This window comes from Mixophyes fleayi, chromosome 3 (assembly GCF_038048845.1).
Source record: "Mixophyes fleayi isolate aMixFle1 chromosome 3, aMixFle1.hap1, whole genome shotgun sequence".
Lineage (NCBI taxonomy): Eukaryota > Metazoa > Chordata > Amphibia > Anura > Limnodynastidae > Mixophyes > Mixophyes fleayi.
This window is the reverse complement of record NC_134404.1, coordinates 306,189,091-306,209,625: the sequence shown is the minus strand read 5'-3', so window position 1 is coordinate 306,209,625 and position 20,535 is coordinate 306,189,091. Positions and strand designations below refer to the sequence as shown.

At 42.6% G+C, this 20,535-nt stretch overlaps 1 protein-coding gene and 1 long non-coding RNA gene across 3 annotated transcripts in view; one reads left to right on the top strand and one right to left on the bottom strand.

Annotated features, from left to right (window-relative positions):
* The window catches only part of KIF16B (kinesin family member 16B), a 238,413-nt gene extending 235,159 nt beyond the window's left edge, over positions 1–3,254 (bottom strand). Inside the window, exons 1-2 of one of the 2 annotated variants that reach the window (XM_075203942.1) lie at positions 3,007–3,254; positions 2,724–2,884 (exon numbers count right to left, since the gene is read on the bottom strand). In XM_075203942.1, coding sequence (XP_075060043.1) covers positions 2,724–2,770 — 47 coding nt within the window. In that variant the 5' untranslated portion in view covers positions 2,771–2,884; positions 3,007–3,254. The remainder of the gene's footprint in view (positions 1–2,723; positions 2,885–3,006) is intronic. The other variant, XM_075203941.1, reaches the window with a different exon arrangement.
* Positions 3,255–8,958: 5,704 nt separating this feature from the next.
* On the top strand, positions 8,959–18,297 carry LOC142144771 (uncharacterized). Its single transcript, XR_012689784.1, has 3 exons — positions 8,959–12,801; positions 14,495–15,513; positions 16,643–18,297. It is a non-coding gene; the product is annotated as an uncharacterized LOC142144771 (long non-coding RNA).
* The last annotated feature ends 2,238 nt before the right edge of the window (positions 18,298–20,535 follow it).

Here is a 20,535-nt window from a genome sequence, read left to right as displayed (position 1 = left end):
AATAATGAATCTGTCTAAGTATGCCTATAACAAAAAATAAACAAATCGGCTATTGTAACCAAGGTTATTGCCTTTAGGTATATTCGAACCAAAAAGGTACTATTATTTACAACTTAATAAGTTAGTTGCAATATAGAGTGACAGCCTTGAACCCTGCTTACACATAATTGTATTTCTTGAATGTATTAAGATGTAATACTATCCTGATGCATCTAAAGTATGTGAACATCACTCATGTGTATTGCATTTTCCTGTTTATTGCAAAAATTAAAGAACTACAATTTTCAGTAAGATATGAAAAATCCTACCCCCAAACTAGATGAACCCCTAGTACCTCTGTTCTATATCCTATACTCACAACACTTTAAAGCCCACAAACTTTTTGATTGATCACAATGGAAGGTCATGTCACATAAAGCGAATATTGATTCCCCCCCATTTTTATTTATTTATATTTTTTTACACTCTAAGAACCTATGATCTAACGGATCGTTTCCTTTCCATTTACATGAGGGTACTGACCTTGCTGGAATTTTTCATTAAGGAAGTTACCAAGTGTACTCAATACCCACTGGTCTATCATTAACCAAAGGCAGATATTACTGGTTTTTGAAACAAAGATTATTAATATGTTACATCAAAGGTTGTTTTTAGGCTGCATGTAAAACATCCAATATGGATGTTGCCGCAAACCTGGTCAGTTTCCCTTTAATAGCAGAACAAAAATGCTTAGCAGGAAGCAAGTTTTAAAATAATAAGCAAAAACGGAACGAGCCGTTACTGGTACATTGTCACTTCTGGATGTTATCACATTTATGCTTCATTCTGTTATTTTTTTATTTTTTTTTAAATCTCTTTATTTTTGCAGAAACACGAGTTAGAACCAATCATAAGACAAATTATTACAGACATTTTTTTGTTCATTCTGTTATTTTTGCAGTGTGTATAGGGTATATCATACATCTGCTCATCCTGAAAACAAACTATGCACACAGATATCACGTTTTCACTGCATAGTCAGTTTTGCCATCAGCTCACTAGGAAGGACCACACATATACCTGGCACGTGCCACAGGGAATATTGATTGCTATGGGTACTGTGTTACTCTGTATTTCAGCCATTCACAGAGAACACAGCAGAGTGTGGTAAGAGAGATAAGAGCCCTATGAGTACCTGGATAATCTACACTGTAACAGTTGCCATGAATTACCTATTCTCTGGCCACAACACAGCCTAAACTACCACTACGGAACTCTGCCAATAAATTACATTTCCGATATATTACAAATAAGGATTACACAGCATAGTTTGTTAATTTTATGAACCAACCATAATGAAATGACAGAATGCTTACAAGGCTGTCTGCTAGAGTCTTCTTAATATTGGAACATATGGAAAACATACAGAATTAGGAATGCCACCCCACATCAAGAATACTAGATTATTATACTGTTTATGAGAGTACAGTCTGTCCTCACTTCACCAGGCTTGCTGCATAGTCTCAAAAACACTGCTAATATTCTTAGATGTGTTATGCTGTGTTGGGAAACAAATAGTTTAATTGTCTTTCATGTTTGTGTGTTGTCACGCTTAGCATACATATGAGCAGGGGCTTGCAGTTTTCAATTCTTTAAACTGAATGCATCAATTTGTTAAAAACACAATTGTTCCTTTTTTGTCAAAATAAAATATGTGAAATGAAGACGATACGTCCAACTTACTTTGTTACTGGTTTTTGTCCTTGTGCTTTACTATACTTTTATTGACTTCTAGGGCTGTTTACATCACTTAGCTGTTGTTTTTCACTCATGTGCATGTGATCCCAGGACACATTCCTGTGTGCTCACTATTTACACATGTCTACATACTGTTGAATACTTAACATTAGAATGTCAGTTGACTCCTTTTTCATGTTTTATTCTGTGTTAATGTATTTGCTGTAACTTAATAAAGAATTATCCAAGTAATTCTTACTCGTTATGCCTGCATTAGTGGAGGGTCAAAATGACCTAATGAAGCCATTTCTGGGTTTATTCTAATGTGAAGTGGGTTCACTTATTCCCAGATCATTTTATGTTTTGTGTCATAGTTAAACTTGTTTACTAGGTCCAAAATCTATATTGGACATATATAGACCACATATCCGCAGACTATATTAATTTAAAAAAAATGTATTAGAGTCTATGGAGATTATCAAAGGAGATAGGGACAACATAATCATCAAAGAAGAGTCACATAAAGACCATGTCCTTTACAGTCCAAATGTACAACTTTGCGATACAGGAGGAATATCGTGCACTGATATAATTGAGTAACCAATAACCAAAAAGGGGCAAATTTATCAAGCTGCAAGTTTTCAGCAGGTTTGAAAAGTGGAGATGTTGCCTATAGCAACCAGACAACTTCTCGCTATAATTTTGTAGACTATACTAAATAAATGACAACTAGAAATTGATTGGATGCTATAGGCAACATCTTCACTTTTCAAACCCGCCGGGAACTCGCAGCTTGATAAATTTACCCCTAAGATACAAGTGTTGCACACAGGAAAGGCCAGGAGTATGGAGAGTTAATGTCATTAACTCAGTAAATAATAATATTTTATAGAGCTCCAATAAATTATTTACATTTAAGGTGGCAGTCAAAAAAGTTAGGGCATCGGCTACCGTGCACAAAATACAATGTTATTTGCTTTAATCACAAATTATAAGTTACTTCTTACCTGCGGTTCATCGGACGGACTCGCACTGCCACCTTGACAGACGCCATGTCTCATACCTGTGATGTATACTGAGCTCACTATGAGCACCAGAAATCTTCACCAACTTTCAAGACAGCTCCTCTAGCACCAGGACTGCTGACCCACCCAGGGTGACTGAGTATCTAATAGAAAGAGAGCAGTTAAAGAACCTCCAGAGTACAGTGAACTACTTAACACCAATATTCCTAACTACCACTGAGGTACAGAGTGGTGGAAATTCTCATTTTAAATTCCTGCTACCAACCTGAGCCGGACTGCCTAGATCACTGTTGCAAGTTCAGCATGCTTTACTGTTGCAAGCTTATTTTGTTATTACAGGCTACAGCCATATGCAAATAACAAGTGAACAGGTGTCGTTGTGAAGAGACACAGTCTAATTTTGGCTACCCAGCTGTCATACAGGGCTTGTTGGCTAAGGTGTTGCCTTAAAGATACGTAATTGAAAAGGAAGGAAGAGTGCGGAATAACGAAGGATGACAGATCCACCTCCAAACCTCATGTCGTCATTCCAGGGATTTGTTGAGATTCATCACGTGACGCCGCTTCTCCAGCCAGCTGCTGCAATGCTTTCTGGGAGTTGTAGTTTTGGTTCGCGATCAAACTTTAAGAGGAAAAGAAACTTTGGACCACAATTTCCAGCATTCAACTCGCTTGCAGACTAGTTATGGTTCTTTTATTCCGATACAAATGGTTAACTGTCATGTGGCTTTTACAGAATGGGTTTTAACAATGCCATGGTTTGAGGTTCAGTGAGATAAAACATAAAGTACAGTAGCACAGATGTTTCTAAGAAATGTAAGTATTGGAGAGAAACAATAATCCTATATTAGTCTGTACTCTGTACTGCAGACTTCAAAAGCCGTGTTTGTTTGCCAGTGACCTCTTTGAAATCTGTTGAACCAGAACAACTAGCTTTCAAGGTAGAGTGAACACGAGAATATATATTCATTATTTGCATGTATTGTTTGCAACAGAGTAATTGTTACTTGCTGATTGATCCTGCGTGTCAGATTTTGTTCATTGTGCAAAATCATTGTTTAAATGTTTATTTGCTGCAAAAATAACTGTTAGAGAGGTAATAAATGTTAATAAAATAGAAACATCAACAGTAAATGTGAGTTCTGCATAACAATATTTTGGTTTTAATTTACAAAACATAATTGTAATTTATTAATATAAGTTGTTTTTCTGCCTACATTACCATTTGTACCTGACAAGTTCAAGGTGCAAATTTATCAAGCATTTACTTTGTTGGCGGATTTGAAACTGCCGAACATCGCCTGTGGTTTTGTCCTCTAAACCGCTGGATTTACTACCAGCCACGAGCGGTGGTTTCAAAACCCCTAAATGGCATGTGGTTTAGCGCAAACCAGGCATTGCAGTTTAGTGGAAGCTGCCATTAGAGATGCCATAACTCTTCCTCCCTCCTCATCAGTTACGTGCTGTGCTACTTACCATCAGTCCCGGTTCTCTGAGAATAGGGACTAAGCAGCTGGTGAGTACCAGGGAAACAAGATAAAAATCCTATATTCCAAAATAAATAATTATGCCCCTATATTTATATAAGAAGTATTGTGCTCAATTAATTAATTGTACCACCTTTTTTCGTAGCGCTGGGTAATACATACCTGCCATTTTATTTCATTGATCCAACGTAATCCATAAGGAGAAAAAAAAAACATTTAAATGAACCTAACTAGTCCCAAGGAGCTCCTGTCTCCAAAACAGTTAATTTTTGTTAAACCTGCATACTTAATAGACAGACCGCCAATCAATGGCAGTCTCTCATTCTAACGTAAATAGATATATTTTTTCTTTTAACTAAAAGTAGCTCAAGCCACATGTGGGTTGATAAAGCACGCATTGATAAATGTAGCACTTTTTATTTTTTTTCATGCAAAAAATAAAGAGGGAGATATTGAAAGTGGTGCTTTGGAAACAGATGCTTTTCCGGGGGTTTTCAAGCATCTTAGACTGTTTTGACACCACCAAAATAAAACTGATAAACAGTGGATTCTACAAACCGCACTTTGACAGATTGCCCTCTGTGTCTCTAAAGGTCATTTATGAAAGAGCAAAATAGAGTTTTTCTATTTGCACACATGAGCTTAATTGTTTGCATAGTACATTTTTAAGTGCATGCCAACATCCAAGTTTTTGGAACCATCATCATTATCTTCATTTATTTATATAGCGCCAGCAGATTCCTTAGCGCTTTACAATTGGAAACAAACAGTAATAAAACAATACTGGGTAATACATAAAAAGGTAAGAAGGCCCTGCTCACAAGCTTGCAATATATGGAACAATGGGAGTTTCATACACAAGGGCAAGTGCTGCATCATATTGCATATTGGTGCAGCCAGAAATCAAAGGTAAAAAATACTTAGTGGGCCATATGATCAGTCACACAGCAATGTTGGTCAGGGGGTTGTTCTCTTGTGTTAGCTGTGCAGAGATTGGTAATAGGGCAACATAGGGAGATTGAGATGGTGGTTGAGGAATATTATAAGCTTGTCTGAACAGGTGAATGACCTGTTGTGTGCTAGTACTAATTCACAAGGAGGACGAGGACAAAGTGCTTCTACCATTTCTGAGGATGGCATACTTGCCCAGTGGATTGTGACAGTCATATAGACCTTAGGTTGACCACTACCAGTTCTTTACATACCGAACCGTAAAATAAATGTGTACATAATTTTGCAGGATTACTGGTTCAAGTGTAAATGTGTGTGGAGGATAGAGTGAAACCAACACTTCAATTCCAACCTACTGCCATTTCTAATAAATACTGTTCAGTTTAGCCTCATTTGTGTCCTAAATTAATCATAAGAGTATCATGTGTCACTTTTCTGTGTTTGAATGTTTTTTTATTACATTGGTAGAAATGCGCATTGAAATGCACTTTTCAGCATTAAGAGCAAGGGCTACATTTACACTGCGGGTTTGATAAAGTGAAGATTTTGCCTATAGCAACCAATCAGATTCTAGCTGTCATTTATTTAATGCATGCTACAAAATGACAGCTAGAATCTGATTGGTTGCTATAGGCAACATCTCCACTTTTTCAAACCCGCAGTTTAGTAAATATACCCCCAAGTGTAGTCCAATTAAAGTATTGGTTGACTCCTATTTTACCTCACTTTTTTTCTTTTGTTTTAGTACTTCATTGGATTAGGTCACCAGGACTGGTGGAACAGAGTTGGCGCGAGTGATGTTCCCCCTTCTGTTTCAAGTCACCGCTGTAATCAGAGTGTTTATCCAGAACAGGGGTATAGGCAAGTGGTGCAGGAGATTCCAGCGCCAGCCCTGGTAGGCACTATATAAATAAGTGTTATGAGGGTCTGGCTGGGCAGGGGGCATCTGGGTCAGTCCTAGAGAAGTCTACCTTGGGCTTGGAAGGGCTATCTGCATTTTTTTCCTTTAAAAAGTTCCTAATAGGCTGCTGAGCCAAGTCTCGCCCCCAGGCTAAAATTTGCCAGCCAGCCCCTGACTGTTATCATTATTATCATTTATATAGCGCCAATCATATTATGCAGCGCTATACAGAGAATAGTTATTATTCACAGCGAATGGAGCTTACATTCTAAATTCCTTAAAGCACACACATCTTTTGTCAGCCGCCAATTAACCTACCAGTATGTTTTTGGACTGTGGGAGGGAACTGAAGCACCCTGAGGAAACCCACACAAACTCAGGAAGAATATAAAAACTTCACACAGATAGGGCCTTGATTGGCTTTGAACCCATGACCCCAGCACTGTGAGGCAGCAATGCTAACCACTCTGCCAAGCAAACAAAACATTTTAGTAGAAGTCTATTAGAACTTCTGTGTTTGTTCACAATACCTCATATTCATTGGCAAATAATGGGAATAATATGCACTATTCAGTAAACACACTTCCTCAAATTATAATAGCGCTTAGAATAAACAACTACTAGCCCACTGAGTAGATTGATTGTATTCTGAGGAACTGTCACGCTGTAGGCCTATGAAGGCTGAAGATAAATAGACACTAACCGGTATTAGCACAACTGGTCAAACAGGCACGGAGTCTAACGTACCCCTGGTGTTCACCAGGGACCCCCGCAAGGAAGTTTGGACTTCACAGCAGAGAGCACGCAGGTCGCGGTCCTATTAGCCAGTTACCAGTGTAGCGTAGAGAGGTCAGACGGTTCCGGGTCCCAGCAATCAGGTATATTAGGTACAAAAGGGAAATCCAGTAGAGTAGTCGCCAAGCCGAAGTCACGGTACAGAATGGGTCACACAGAGAAAGAGGATGGTCGCCAAGCCGGGTCACAGCGATAAACAGGAAGCAGGATACTCAGGGAAAAACAAGGGAGTGTGGAAGCCAGGAACACTGGTGGTGAACCTGTTACTCTGGCACCCTAATGGCGCCAGAGGCAGGTTTAAATAGGATCCAGACTGAGGTGATTGGTGGAGAGCGGAGGCGGCAGCGGAACCTGAAGCAGCGTCCCGTTGCCTAGCAACGGGACTAAGACCAGGGCGCATGCGCCCGATATCCGGAAGTCCGCGGCAGCCGACGGAGGGATCAGACGTCCGTTCCCCGTCTGACAGGGAATCAGCGGGGACGGCGTCTGACAGTACCCCCTCCCCTCCTCCCTCTCAGAGAAGGATTGCCTTTCCGCAGAAATTTTGCAAGGAGACGAGGAGCATGAAGGTCGGCTTCTGAGACCCACAATCTCTCCTCCGGACCGTAACCTCTCCAGTGTACTAGATACTGAGGTTTGCGCTGGAAGAAATGTCTCTTCAGAATCCTCTCGATCTCTAATTCATCCCCTAAAGATGTTTTAATAGGTGGAGGAGGAGCAGGTTCTCTGAAGAATTCGTTGAGAATCAGCAGTTTCAGCAATGAAATATGAAATGTGTTATGGATCCTAAGGGACGGAGGTAATGCAAGTTTGAAGGAAACAGGATTGATGACTTGTGCTATGGAAAAGGGACCAATAAACTTAGGAGCCAATTTCATGGATGGGACTTGAAGTCGAAGGTTGCGCGTAGACAACCAAACACGGTCTCCTACCCTCAAGACTGGAGCAACTCTTCTATGAAGATCAGCCGCTTTCTTCTGTCTCTGTACTGAAGTAGACAGTGCTTCTTTGGTTTGAGACCAGATTTGAGAGAAGTCATGGATGAGAGTATCAGCCACTGGTACTAGAGAAGAGGGTGCTTCGGATAAGAGAGGAGGAGTGGGATGTTTGCCGTAGATAATGAAAAATGGAGAACGCCCAGAGGAGGAATGTAGAAGATTGTTGTGGACGAATCCGGCCCAATACAGAAGATCATTCCATGTCGTTTGATGATCAGAAGCAAAACACCGTGGGAAACACTCCAAGTCTTGATTTACTCGTTCTGTTTGTCCGTTAGTTTGGGTGTGATATCCGGAAGAAAATTTGAGACTGACTCCAATCTTATTACAAAAAGCTCTCCAGAACTTAGCGACAAATTGTACTCCTCTGTCAGAGATGATCTCTCGAGGACATCCATGAAGACGGAAGATGTTCTTTAGAAACAAATCTGTGAGTTTAGGGGCTGAAGGGAGACCTTTACAAGGAGTGAAGTGTGACATTTTTGAAAAGCGGTCTACCACGACCCAGAAGGTATTGTAGCCATTGCTCAAAGGGAGATTGGTGATGAAGTCCATAGTAATGCTGGGAGAATCCGGAATAGGCAGAGGAAGGAGAAGACCAGGAGGGTTTTGTCTTGGCATGGCACCTTGTGGCGTGCACAAACCGAACATGCAGATACGAATTTTTGAACATCTGAAGCCAGTTTAGGCCACCAATAATATCTAGAGAGAAATTCTTTGGTTCTCTTGTAACCGGCATGGCCGGCAAATTTGGACTCGTGAGCCCAACATAGCAGTTTAGAGCGGAGATGAGGTTCCACAAATGAACGCCCTGGAGGGGGAGAGGTCACTGAAGAATTGGTAATGGCCACTGTTTGTATTGGATTTAGAATAATTTTGTTGTCTAAACAAGTGAGAATACCAGTATTATCAAAGGACCTGGAGAGAGCATCGGCCTTGGAGTTTTTGGAACTGGGACGGAAGGTAAGAATGAGTTGGAACCTGGCAAAGAAGAGAGACCAGCGAGCTTGACGGGGGTTAAGACATTGTGCCTCCTGGAGATAAGTAAGATTTTTATGATCTGTCATGACCGTGACGGGATGTAAGGCACCCTCTAGTAAGTGGCGCCACTCCTCAAGGGCAATCTTGATGGCTAATAATTCCTTGTCACCGATTCCATAATTTAGTTTAGTGCTAGAGAATTTCTTAGACAGGAATCCACAAGTCTCTAATGTTCCTGAAGAAGATTTCTGGGAAAGTATTGCTCCAATCCCGACCGAAGAAGCGTCCACTTCAATAAAAAACGGTCTCCCCTGGTCTGGCTGTTTGAGTATAGGGGCCGAAAGAAATGCTTCCTTAAGAGTCTTGAAAGCCAATATGGCTTCGACAGGCCATGGTTTGCTGCAGGCACCTTTTCCAGTTAAAGCTGTAATAGGACAAATAATGGATGAAAAGCCTTTAATGAACTGCCGGTAATAATTGGCAAAGCCGATAAAGCGTTGGGTAGCTTTGAGACCAATAGGTAATGGCCAGTTGACAATGGCCTCCACTTTCTGCGGATCCATCAGCAGGCCGCTGCCTGAAACTATGTATCCTAGAAATGGAACTTGTGAACGCTCAAAAAGGCATTTCTCCAGTTTGCAATATAAGGAATGTTTCCGGAGACGAGAAAGAACAGTCTTGACATGGAGACGATGAACATGTAAGTCAGATGAAAATATCAAAATATCGTCCAGGTAGACAATCACAAATTGATACAGAAGATCCCTGAAGATCTCGTTGACAAAATCTTGAAAAACTGCTGGGGCATTGCAAAGTCCAAACGGCATGACTAAGTACTCATAGTGCCCGTCACGGGTGTTAAATGCCGTTTTCCACTCATCGCCCTTTCGAATGCGGATCAAGTTGTAGGCCCCTCTGAGATCTAATTTAGAGAAGATTTTGGCTCCTCTGATCCGATCGAACAGTTCTGTAATTAATGGGAGCGGATAGCGGTTCTTGATGGTAATATCATTAAGACGGCGGTAGTCTATGCACAGTCTTAATGAGCCGTCTTTTTTTTTTACAAAAAAGAATCCAGCTCCTGCTGGCGAGGTAGACTTTCTGATAAATCCTCTTTGAAGGTTGTCTGAGATATATAAAGACATCGCCTTTGTCTCAGGGAGAGCCAGAGGATAGACTCTACCTTTGGGAATAGTTTTGCCGGGAATTAGCTCAATGGGACAATCCCATGCTCGGTGTGGAGGGAGAGTCTCTGCAGCAGTCTTGCTAAACACATCAATTAAGTCTAAATACGGCTCTGGTAGTTTGAGGTGAGAGTCCAGAGAGAGACAAGGAAGTTGGTTAGGAGGAAGTATTTTCGAGAGACATTGATCGAAACATGAGGAACCCCAGGAGGTAACTTGAGCGTGAGCCCAATCGAATTGTGGTGAATGTTTTCTGAGCCATGGTAGCCCTATAATGATGGAGTTAACGGACTGTGGGATAACCAGGAACTGAATCCACTCTTGATGGAGAACCCCTACCTGCAACTGAACTGGAGCAGTAGTGTCAGTGATGGAACCGTTGCTGACACGGTTACCGTCAACTGCAGTAAGAACCAGAGGTTGCGGCAATGGAGTGCAGGATATGTGAAGCTTCGACACCAGAGTGGCAGAGATGAAGTTTCCTGCAGATCCGGAATCCACAAAAGCAGAACAACTTAGGGAAGAGTCCGAGAATTTGAGGGTGACAGGCATCAGAAAACTGTTATCTTTGGAAGGAGAGGGAGAATGGAGACAGGAACCTAGAACAACCTCCCTGGTGTTGCCTAGGCGGTGAAGTTTTCCGGCCTCTTGGGACAAGAAGATAGCAGATGGCCGGATTCTCCACAGTACAGACACAGACGATTATTGATCCTGCGTTCCCTCTCATCCCGTGACAGACGAGAGCGTCCAATTTGCATCGGCTCTTCCGCCGGGAGAGCTGGGGATTGAAAAGGAGGAGCCAAACGTAAAGTGCGACGACCTTGGACCCTCTCCTGAGAACGCTCTTGAAGGCGAATGTCTACCTTGACACACAGAGAGACCAAGGGCCTGAGTCATTAAAGAAAGTAAGGCAAGAAAAAGGAGTAAATGTTCTCCGGTACAAACCATGTTACAATGGAAGGGGTGCAAATGAATTTATTATTTTGCACATAAGAACAATTCTGGCTGTTTTTTCATCGAGCACACAAATACTTAATAGCTTTATTTTAACACTGAAATTTAAAGTTGAACTAGGACATGCTCCACCCCAACTATAAATCTGTACCTACATTTTAAATTTACCTTCCCCTTCATTGCAACATGGTTTTGCCCAGATTCAAAGTTACTCCTTTTTTATACTTTACTCAACTTAATGACTCAGGCCCCAAGTCGTCAAGCTTGGACGGAAGCTCTTGCGAAGCCAGTGCGTCCTTGATAGGATCTGACAGGCCTTGCCAATAGGTGGCGGTGAGAGCTTCATCATTCCAGCCTAATTCCGTGGCTAAGGTACGAAACTGAACAGCGTATTGACCTGCAGTTAAGGAACCTTGGCGAAGAGCTAACAAACTGGATGCAGCCGAAGACACACGACCAGGTTCATCAAATACCCTCCGGAAGTTCTCAATGAAAGTATCAGAATGAAGGAGGGATCCATCTCTTCGTTCCCACAGTGGCGAGGCCCAAGCTAGGGCTTGTCCCGTCAGGAGGGAAATAATGTAGGCTACCTTAGCTCTCTCAGATGCGAAGTTTTCCGGTGAAAGTTCAAACTGGATGGAACACTGATTCAGGAATCCACTGCATCCTTTGGGATTACCGTCGTATTTCTCTGGGGTTGGAATCCGTAGTGTTCTAGAGGTAGCAAGGTGGTGCAGCGGCCGGAGCAGGATCAGGAGCGGGAGCTGCTGCCTGAGAAGTGCTTAGGGCATCCAAGCGGGAAATCACTCCTTGTAAACACTGCAAGAGTTGTGCTTGGTTGGCCTCCTGGCGTTTTACCCGTACACCTAAATGGATGAGGAGGTCTCGGGATGAGGGTTCTCCGGTACCGTCAGTCATGGCCAGAGTAAACTGTCACGCTGTAGGCCTATGAAGGCTGAAGATAAATAGACACTAACCGGTATTAGCACAACTGGTCAAACAGGCGCGGAGTCTAACATACCCCTGGTGTTCACCAGGGACCCCCGCAAGGAGGTTTGGACTTCGCAGCAGAGAGCACGCAGGTCGCGGTCCTATTAGCCAGTTACCAGTGTAGCGTAGAGAGGTCAGACGGTTCCGGGTCCCAGCAATCAGGTATATTAGATGCAAAAGGGAAATCCAGTAGAGTAGTCGCCAAGCTGAAGTCACGGTACAGAATGGGTCACACAGAGAAAGAGGATGGTCGCAAAGCCGGTCACAACGATAAACAGGAAGCAGGATACTCAGGGAAAAACAAGGGAGTGTGGAAGCCAGGAACACTGGTGGTGAACCTGTTACCTCTGGCACCCTAATGGCGCCAGAGGCAGGTGTAAATAGGATCCAGACTGAGGTGATTGGTGGAGAGCGGAGGCGGCAGCGGAAACTGAAGCAGCGTCCCGTTGCCTAGCAACGGGACTGAGACCAGGGCGCATGCGCTCGATATCCGGAAGTCCGCGGCAGCCGACGGAGGGATCAGACGTCCGTTCCCCATTCATTGGGTGAAGGGTCTTGCACTCTCAGATAGTCGATGTGGCATTGGTGGATTCCTCTGGTCATTGTTCTCAGGATTGCCAGTTGTCCTTACTTCAGATTCCCGCCTCTAGACTTGCTTAAACTGGTTCTTAATGATCCTTGAGTGCTTACTATTAGTATGTAGAAAAATTATATTGTTCATAACTGGCGTTCGCTAAGTGTGACCGCTACATAAATAGCACCGGAAGCGTTCTTATTAAATTATAAGCAGAGTGATACCAAACACGATATAATTAAAATGTTGGAAACATTATTTGGCACTTTGTTCACCACAATATATTTTATATGAAAAGATTATAACATATATGAAACGCACTTTAATTTTATAGTAAAAGTTATGTTGCGTGCGATTTGTATCGCAACTGGTCGTAATGTACAGAAATGATTATTTTACTTCCTTCATCCAATTATTTATCTTTAACAATCTGTACTCCCCTTGATTGGCCTGATCTCCACAGGTACAGTTGGATTCTAACAAATCAAATGAACAGGGTGCGCTTCCATGGTGCATTATCCAAAATTATTTAATGATGGAGTTAACGGACTGTGGGATAACCAGGAACTGAATCCACTCGTGTGTTTTACTTGTGTTTTGAGATAAAATTGTATTTTGGATAATGCACCATGGAAACGCCCCCTATTCATTTGATTTTTTAGAATCCAACAATATATATATAGTGCAACCATTGTAGAACATTTGCAGGAGCTGGATTATTTTAGAGTAATTCTGTCTGAACTTTTCTCTCCAGCCATGGTTTCCATCAATGTAACCTACGAGTCTAAGGGGCCTATTTATCAGTGTATTTTGAGCAGAAAATCCCCGAAAAATGATAACCACAATATTAAGTATCAGCGTTATTTATAACTATAACATCGATATCTCTAGTGGTCCCACCAAATTGTTTCAGAACTTGTCTGCAATAGCTAGCACCATCTGAAGATGTTAGCCATTGGATCCTATTGGGAGAACATTGTGGTAGAGGGATCTCCTAATCTGGGCAGACTCACACTTGGTTGCCACCTTGGTCCTCTGGAGGCGATTCATTGATGATAATATAAGTATATGGAGAGGTGAGGAACAGTCACTGTCTAACTTTATTGCAGGAATAGATAAAAATGATAAGAATCTCCTGTTCACTATGACTGTGAGCAAGCAATGCATCACATGTCTAGACCTAGAGATTAAGGTTGAAAATAATAAATTAGAGACGAGGCGCATTTCAAGCAAGTAGACTGTAACAGCTACATATCTATGAGCAAAACAAAAATGTGTGAAATTGATCAGTATGGCGCTCCACTGAGTATGCAGTCTAATACAGGTAAAGAGGATCCACTTCCCTCTAAAACAATGAATCAAGAAAAATAAATATACACGTACACTTGGCGCTCACTCAGGCACAGGAGAGGATAAATAAATTCTCCCAAATCACTTCACGTTATGAATTCTCCCAAATCACTTCACTTTGTGGGATTCTTCCTCTATACAGAACTGTCTGTCGATCTAAAATTCAAGCTCATACAACAATGGAAATAATAGTGTAATATGTCATTCTAATAGGATGCAGAGTTCCCAAAACCATAGAGTCCCAAAAGACTTCTCTTTTCATTATGAAATACAGGTTAGAGACACCTATGCATCTTGTGCTCTTCAAACATGATGTCCCCCAAAGGACTAGTGCTTACAATATCTCCAAAAATGGTCAGCCTTTCAGTGAAAACATCCCATCACTTCTTCCCTCTATATCGACTGGAAACTCCACAGACCATAAAATAAGAGAGAAGAACGGGATCTACTGCATTATCGTTTAATATGCACTCGTCACATAAAAAAACACTGGAAACAGATACAAATGTACATAAATACCATATAAAATCTTAAAACATTCGACAATGGTAATGATAGGACTCATACCGGACTCCTCTGAAAAAATAGCATTCAAACAATCAAGATCGGATTCACAGGTAGTCGGGCTGACGTCCAATTTGGCAATTTGTCGAATGTTTTAAGATTTTATATGTTGTTTATGTACATTTTTATCTGTTGGAGTGTTTTTATGTGATTAGTGCATATTAAACGGTAATGCACTAGATCCCTTTCGTCTCTCTTATTTTGTGGTCTGTGGAGTTTCCAGTCGATATAGAGGGAGGAAGTGATGGGATGTTTTCACTGAAAGGCTGACTATTTTTGGAGATATTGTAAGCACAGGTCCTTTGGGGGACATCATGTTTGAAGAGCACAAGATGCATAGGTGTCAGTCAAGCTGGGAACTGGTACACGGATATCAGGCAGAGAGTAGACAGACAAGCCAGGAACTGGTACACGGGATATCAGACAGAGAGTAGTCAGACAAGCCGGGAACTGGTACACGGGATATCAGGCTGAGAGTAGACAGACAAGCCAGGAACTGGTACACGGGATATCAGGCAGAGAGTAGTCAGACAAGCCGGGAACTTGTACACGGGATATCAGGCAAAGAGTAGTCAGACAAGCCGGGAACTGGTACACGGTACAATTGGTTATTTAAAGTACTTAAACATACTTCTTTAACACCAAGAAAACCCCTGATGAAGTCAGCCAATGACGAAACGTGTAGGGTCGGCGTCAGCTATATCCAGGAAACAGTAGACTTTGCAGTGAACTGCTAAACAAAACTGAAATTCCCGGACAGCAGCTGGAATGCATGGAAGCTTACTGCAAGACAGACTGGCGTTCACATATTAACAAAGGACGGAACTGTGCGGGAGTGGAGGGTAAAGATACCTTTATATGAATGAAACTCACCATGCTTTTGTAAGTGTTTTTAATCCCTTTGCTTATCGATTAAACTTTCTAGCAGTACTCCACTATGCTGGTCTGTTTTTTCTGTTTTGCATGTCACTCATCTAATGATGTGGGGAGCAGAACTGTCAGGCTGAACTACTGAAGAGTACATGCTGGACTGATTAACTGTGGTAATTACCACAAATATTGGGATAAATGATGATGATGATGTCTGCATTTATTTATGATGGACCTCATTGGCTAACAGTCGCTAGTTATATTGATAAAGTTTGGACTAGATTTTATTTATTATCTAATGCTTGTCTGCATCCCTGATATATTACTGCCTTTGTTTATATTATTGTTTATATAGTGTGTCTTTGCAGTGCACCTTGGAGGTTTTAGGTGCACCTTCTATTTCTGCCTACCATGAACATTACATTGAAGGTCTGTTATTCCACGTATGCTTTTTATCCATCATCATCTTAATATTTTAATAGTCACCTCATTTAATTAATGCCATAAAAAAAAATCCCTTTTGCCTTCTTACCTGCCCCCCCTCTTTTGCACCCATTCCCTTGTGTTTGGTTTCCAATTCTATTGGACTTATCTGATAAGAATTTAGTTACATGGGTAAATGAACTAGCTGGCCTTTCCTAGCCAATGATAAAATGTACTACAGTGCAAATCAGGATTTAAAAAGAAATTAGTTAATTAATTAAATATTCTATTTCTATCTCCTAGAAAGTGGTTTTTTTTTTAATGTTGTTTAACTTAGACTACTTCTGCAGTAGCTGTGGCCATAGTGGCTAATGATTACACAAGAACCGTTATCTGGTCACGTGTATACTGCTTCATGATTGTCTGAATGGGTGCTGCCTCCAAATTTGTTTTGTGCTTTCCATATCATAAGCCACAAACCAACATTGGAGTTATTTTTTCCACCGTATTCAGAATCCATGCTATTTAATTCAGCCACTGGGGACGTTACCGGGAGCATCTTGCAATCATAGTTAGTAACAACATTAATTACAGCCACAACACTTAGAACATGAATTTATTTTGGTCAACATTTTCTTGAGGTGAACCCAGTCATATACTGCCTGCAGTTCTAGCTTAAACATTTTGCTGGCACAATTTGGTCTTAAAGCAGCAATCCCACATAGAAGGTTTATTTTATTTAAATAGAAATTTAAGTACATTTTAAGCATGTATCTCATAGACCTTTTTCTTAGCAGTACTACAAATCATTATCTCCTTTTCAAAATTTCTCTAGAGGTTACTAAATATTGCTGACAATTACATTTTTTCCCTGATTAGCCTGGCATGGCTTCAATTTAACCATTGTGGTGCTGGAGAAAAAAAAGAAGAAACAGAAGGAAAATAATAAAAAAGATTCCTAAGGGTTCAGGCATACAATAAAGTTTTGTCCAAGGGGGGGCAACCCCATGCTGAACAGGTTAGGGCCCACTATGACAGTTGGTTTCCCTGTATAGTGGCACTAGTCAAGTCTTTGTAGCCTTGTGTTTGTGGCTTGGACATTACCACAAATACCTTTGTTCAATCAAGTGAGGAGTGTATTCTAGACAGTTACCTTCATACTGCTCTCAAACAGCTAAAGGATGCCAACCCTGCAACCTCGCTGCATCTGATCCAGCAACTCCAAGAGGCTTCCGAACACCACGCTGCTGCAAACCGGGAGGCTGCTGAGCGCCGTTCTGCTGCAGAAAGGGAGGCTGCTGCTGCGGAGCATCAAGCCGAATGCGAACATCAGCTGGAACTAGCTCGGCTCAACAGTCAGTCAGTGTACCGAGGTCTGGGTAGGAAAAAACCCAGGCACGACCAATTCCCTGTGTTGGAAAAAGACAGCGACCTTGATTCGTTCCTGAGGGAATTTGAAAGGACTTGCCAACAGTTTAAACTGGATCCCAGTGAGTGGGCCAGCTGTTTAACCCCTGGCCCGAAAAGGAAAGCTTTGGAAGTGTTTGCAGACCTTCCTCAGGAACTGGACAGCGATTATGTCGCAAATAAGAAAGCCTTGTTTCTTCGTTTCAACATAAATCCTGAGGCTTAGAGGCGCTATCCCTCTGATACCTATGCCGGACTGTTAGCGCAATTATCATCAATGATGCATCAATGGATTGAGGGATTGCAAGTACTGGACTATGATAAGCTAAAGGATCTTATTCTTCAGGAGCAGTTCCTCACACTGTGCCCAGCTGAGGTGAGGGAATGGGTGTTGATCTTGACCCTAAGACAGCGCAAGCGGCTGCTAGCCTGACCGACAACTACACAGTTACCAGGGCTCCTGTAATGAAAAAGAGTTGGGGACCGCCAGGGCAATCTACGTGGAAAGAGTGGCAACCTGGAGGATCACCCCTGAGTCCCCCTGTCAACCAAACCAGCTGTTGTTGCACCTTTTGGGGGGTGGGGGGAAAACCTGTTTTGGCAACTGGTCGCAGGTGTTTTACATGTGATGAAGTGGGACACATGAGTGTCAATTGCCCCAAAAAGAAGAAAATAACTCCTTCTCCTGTGGGGGGCACAGCAGGAAAGCCAGTTCCAGCCTTCCTGTGTGCAGGAGGACCCCAAGAACGCCCCAGAGACAATCTGCAAGCGGTTAAGGTAGGACAGCAAGTCGCACTTGGATTGTTAGACTCTCCGCGCAGACCTGACTCTTTTGCATCCAGCTCTAGTGAGCCCAGAGAACATTATTCACGGGAAGACTATTGCTGTGCGAGGAGTGGGGGACCTACATTCTGCAGCACCCCTAGCCAGAGTGGATCTAGATTGGGGATCTGGCAGAGGAATGCAAGACATTGGGGTACTAGACAATCTGCCTGTCACGGTACTGTTGGGGACTGATTTGGGAAGGATGCATGCTGCTTATATAAATTAAAGTGATGTCATTTCTGATGCACTGGTGCAAACTAACCTTAATCTCTCCCATCTGAATTCTGATGACCAGCATAAAATATGTGCAAAAATACGTAATGAAATTTCATGTGCTGCTGAGAATACGCATGCAGATTTGCAGGTATCTGTGATACAGAGGGAGGGATTATGTGCCAATGTGTTTGATGATAATGCGCTTGTTGGAGAGACTAACACTTTAAATCCCCTAGGTTGTGAATTTGATCAGAGCAAAAGGTGTAAGATTGTGCCTAAATGTGATACCATGTTTGCTAATGTTTTAGGTAAGCAGGTCAATTTACATGTACCCAACTAGCAGTAGTGTCCTGGAGAGCAGCACAGAAGAGCTGTGCATTAACCCCGGAAAGTGTGGAGGGAAGTTCACTAGAAACTCCTCTTCCACCCCCCCTCCCTCACTGTAGGAGCTGCAGATTCAGGCAGTGATTTGTATGAGATACCTCATGATGTGTACAACACTGACAAGCTCAGAAGTGATGCCTTCAAGGCGGAACAAAACACTGATCCTAGTTTAACAGCAGTGAGGATGAGAGTCAGTGAAACCTGTCTTGAAGGTGAAGAAGACAGAATTTTTTGGAAAAATATTTTTGTACAGATAGAAAAAAGTCACGAGCATGCATCCAGATGTAGTTGCTGACAGACAGCTCGTTGTACCACGGACCTATAGGGAAGGGTTGCTTAAAGTGGCCCTTGGGATATCCCTAGCAGGACTTTTGGGTGTTGTCAGAACTAAAGCTCGTTTGGTACATAATTGTTACTGGCCTGGCATGATGACTGACATAGCCAAGTACTGTCGCTCATGCCATGTGTGCCAGGTTGTTGGGAAGTCCAGTGATGTGGGGAGGGCCCCTCTCATTCCCCTTCCCGTCATATCAGAACCCTTTGAATGGGTTGCTGTGGATATTGTGGGTCCCCTAGCCATTCCCAGTAGCCCAGGGAAATAGTACATTCTGACTGTAGTGGATTATGCTGCTAGGTACCCAGAAGCAGTAGCTCTCTCCATTCACTCAGACAAGGTAGCAGATGCCATTCTAACTATTTTCTCCAGGGTGGGGTTTCCAAAACAAATGTTAACTGATCAAGGTACCTAGTTCATGTCTAACCTCATGCAGAGTCTTTGTAAAAAGATGCAGGTGAATCATTTAATTTCTTCCCCGTATCACCCGCAGGCCAACGGGCTGTGCGAACGCCTTAAGGGCACCCTAAAACAAATGCTTAGGACTTTTGTGGAGTCACAGGGAGACTGGGAGAGGTGCCTGCTGCACCTCCTCTTTGCATACCGTGAGGTACCGTAGGAATCCACTGGCTTCTCACCCTTTGAACTCCTGTATGGGCGCCGGGTGTACGGCCCCTTAGATTTGATTAGGGAAGAGTGGGAAGGGGAATTGATCACTCCAGAAATATCAGTAGTACACTATGTAGTGCAGTTCAGAGAAAAATTGCAGTCCTTAATGGGGATGGCATAGAGCAACCTGAAAGCTGCGCAAGCAAAGCAGAAGCTGTGGTATGACCGCAATGCGAGAGAATGGATAATTGAAGTGGGGCAAAAGGTTCTAGTTCTGATCCCTATGCGGCAGAACAAGTTACAAGCTGCCTGGCAGGGCCCCTACACCATAGAACATCGCATTAATGATGTCAATTACGTAGTGACAAAAGATGAGGGCCAAAAGAGGCAGAAGGTATATTACATCAACATGCTCAAAGCATATCATGACAGGGAAGCTTGTGTATTAGCTGTGTGTAGCTTGCCTGAAAGTGATCAGAAGTCTGACCCCTTGGTGGATTTAGCAGCTGTTGATAGAGAGAGGGGGTCCCTAGCAGATGCTCACTGCAGTGTAGAGCTGTCTGACGATCAATTAGAGCAGCTCGGTGACACACTAAGGCCTTATCACTCTCATTTCACAGGGAAGCCTGGAAAAACACACTTAGTCACACATCAGGTAGACACAGGCAACCAGATCCCCCTCAGACAGCCAGCATATCGTACTTCCCTACAAGTGCTGCAAGCCATTAAAAGGGAGATCGCTGAGATGCTGCAGCCAGGGCTAATTCAAGTCTCGCAGTTCTTGGGCTGCCCTGGTGATACTGGTCCCAAAGAAATGTGGGGGCTCCCGGTTCTGTGTAGACTATAGGAGGTTGAATGACGCCACAGTGTTTGATGCTTATTCTATGCCTAGGATAGATGAACTACTAGATCAGTGTGCCCAGGCACGCTACATCACTATCATGGATCTCAGTAGGGGGTACTGACAGACCCCATTGTCACCCGAGGTACGTGAGAG